Raw genomic sequence first — 2,853 nt, forward strand, 5'->3', positions numbered from 1 at the left:
ACCTGGGGGACTGAGGGAATTTCAACTAGCGTATCTGGACCATCTCTTAGTACAAGCATGACCACTGCAACACCTACTCCAGTCAAATCCTCACCAATGGCTACCATTGGTACATTTAGCACAACAGGCCTCACATCAACACACCCTGGTAGCAGTACATCGGAACCCCCCACAAATATTCCATCTTTCTCCACTGTCCCAAATCCAGAAACAACATTCCATGCTGTAACGCCATCTACCACAATGTCCAGTAAGAGCACTATACTTGTAAGTACAGAAAACACAGCTACTCTCCCCCTCACTACAACCGTTCCATTTCCCTCTGCCATCCCCTCTTCAATGTCTACTGGTAATGCATGGACCACTGATACCACGACAGGAGCATCTTTTGTTCCTACTACCTCTACCCTTACAAGTACAGCTCTCACCCCTTCTACTTATCATACTACTAGTACATCGATAAGCGTCTCTACTGTGCTCTCATCATCTGAGTTTCCAAGTACAACCATGTCTACTCCTAAAACTTCTATCTCCGTTTCCATATTGGGAACTTCCTCCATTTCCTCCAGTGCATCTCCCACAGAATCTGTTGCAAATGAAGTAACTACGTCTGTTAACAATATCACTTTTTTTTCAACACCCACATCATTAGTGTCCTCTTCTCTCCCTTTTCCCACATCAGTTACAATGAATACTGTTACCACTGGAAATGATCTTTCTTCCCCCCATACCTCCAGTACAGAAAATAGAGTTTCTTCTGCTATCACCACTTCTCCTACTCTTTCTTCATTTGTAACTACAAGAACTTCTTCAGTAACCTCCTCTCCTACAAATACTCTTACAGAAACAACTCCCATTACTTTCATTGCCTCTACAACACCATGTCCAGAGTTTATACCAGTTACCATAGTCTCTGCATCTCCCACGACTCCATGTATTGAAATAGATTCTAATACTGAAGTTACTTCTACTCACACCATTCCATCATCAACGATCCCCTCTATTACTGGCAGTGCGACGTCTCTTAGTTCCACCAGTATTAGAACTTTCCTCCCTACCCATATGGAAACGTCTACGTCCATGCCTCTTGAGACTTACTCCACTGGCAGGCCTCCTAGTTCTATTGTCACAAGGACCACACCCACTAATTCAGTTGTGACAAGCATGCATGGGTCCACTAGTGGATCCTGGATGAGCACCAATTCTGTAACCACGCCACATAGTCCCGGTGTCACTAACCTCCCACTCACCACAAAGTCAACCATCAGCTTTCCAAGTGACACGATGACTTCAAGCAAGTTGACACAATCCACCCTGCCCATCAACAAGACTTCAGAGACGCCAGTGACCACTACCCAGATGCCCACCACGCATACTTCACCCACGACGACTTCGACCACTACGCAGTCAAGTGTGATCACCACCCCAGGTTGGACTTCCTTCCTTCCCCTGCTGAATTCATGTGTCACCAAGGTCAGAATCTATCCTGAACTTTTCCTTCTTCCTGTACTGCCCAGGCACCTGTAACAATGGTGGGACCTGGGACAATGGCCAGTGCCTCTGTCCCCCGGGATTCTCTGGTGACCGCTGTCAGCTACAGGACATCAAGTGCCAAAATGGGGGCAGATGGGATGGTCTCAAGTGCCTGTGCCCCGACACCTTCTATGGGTCCCTCTGCGAGGTCCCAAAGGAACAGGTTGATCTGGGTAAGTCGCTAGAGCCACATCCGCTGCCAGGAGCCCCACCAACTCTCCTTGGGCCCATTCTGTGACTGGTCTGTAGACATTCGTACCATTTTGTTCAATACCAAGCACAGTCCTTCATGGTCTTCTTTCCCATCTTCATGACAGTCCTCTTTTCTATGCTTACCTCAAGCAAGTGCCTAGGGCCACACCCTTTTCTGGGGATCTCCTTCTGGTCTGATCAGATTGGGGAATGCATTCATTTCCAATTGCTGCAGTAACAAGTTACCAAAAAGTTAGCAGCTTAAACAGTGCAAAGTCATATTATCTTACAATTCTGTAGGTTCAAAATCCAACTTGGTCTCACTGGACTAACATCAGGGGGTCAGCATATCTGAGTTTCTTTCTGGAGACTCAGAGGAGAGTCAGTTCCTGGATGGCACAAATGGCTTGATATGAGCTGCTAACCTAAATGTCGGCAGTTTGACCCCACTCCGTGACAGACACCACAGAAGACCTGGTAATCGTCTTCCATAATGATTACAGCCAAGAAAACCTTATGGATCAGATCTACTCTGTAACCATGAGTTGGAATCCACTGGACAACAACACATTAAAGGAGAATACGTTTTCTTGCTCTTTCCAGCTTCTAGAAACTGTCTGCATTCCTCATCTCACTCTCCTTCTCAGTCTTCAAGGTTGGCATAGCCACATCTTCCTCTGATTGAATCTGACCTTCTCTGCCTGCCTTTTCCACTTGATGCTTGTTATTACAATGGACCCATCCAGGTAACCTAGGGTCATTTTCTTACATTAAGGTCAGGTAACTGTTGTTGTTGTTGTTAAGTGCCGTCGAGTCGGTTCCGACCCATAGCGACCCTGTACAGGGTTTCCGAGGATGTTAATCCTTACGGGAGTAGAAAGCCTCATCTTTCTCCCGCGGAGCGGCTGGTAGTTTCGAACCGCTGACCTTGACTAGCAACCTTAAATCCATCTGCAATCTTGACTCTTCCTTGCTATCTAACACAATATATTCTCAGGTTATGTACCACAGGGGGCATCCTGACTTCTATTCTCTCCCTCTTCTCAGGGCAAGGTATCCCAGAATTCCTGTTCTGTCCTGCTGTTCAGACAGCAGTCCTCAGCAGACACAGAAAGGGCAGAGGGAGGA

General features: G+C 46.8%; 1 protein-coding gene across 1 annotated transcript in view; it reads left to right on the forward strand.

Moving 5' to 3' along the window:
• MUC3A (mucin 3A, cell surface associated) overlaps window positions 1–2,853 on the forward strand; it is a 17,085-nt gene that overhangs the window by 2,806 nt on the left and 11,426 nt on the right. The window contains exons 2-4 of the mRNA XM_006859821.1: window positions 51–109; window positions 1,014–1,429; window positions 1,518–1,706. Of these exons, the coding sequence (XP_006859883.1) occupies window positions 51–109; window positions 1,014–1,429; window positions 1,518–1,706 (664 nt within the window). The remainder of the gene's footprint in view (window positions 1–50; window positions 110–1,013; window positions 1,430–1,517; window positions 1,707–2,853) is intronic.

Source organism: Chrysochloris asiatica, unplaced genomic scaffold (assembly GCF_000296735.1).
Source record: "Chrysochloris asiatica unplaced genomic scaffold, ChrAsi1.0 scaffold00034, whole genome shotgun sequence".
Lineage (NCBI taxonomy): Eukaryota > Metazoa > Chordata > Mammalia > Afrosoricida > Chrysochloridae > Chrysochloris > Chrysochloris asiatica.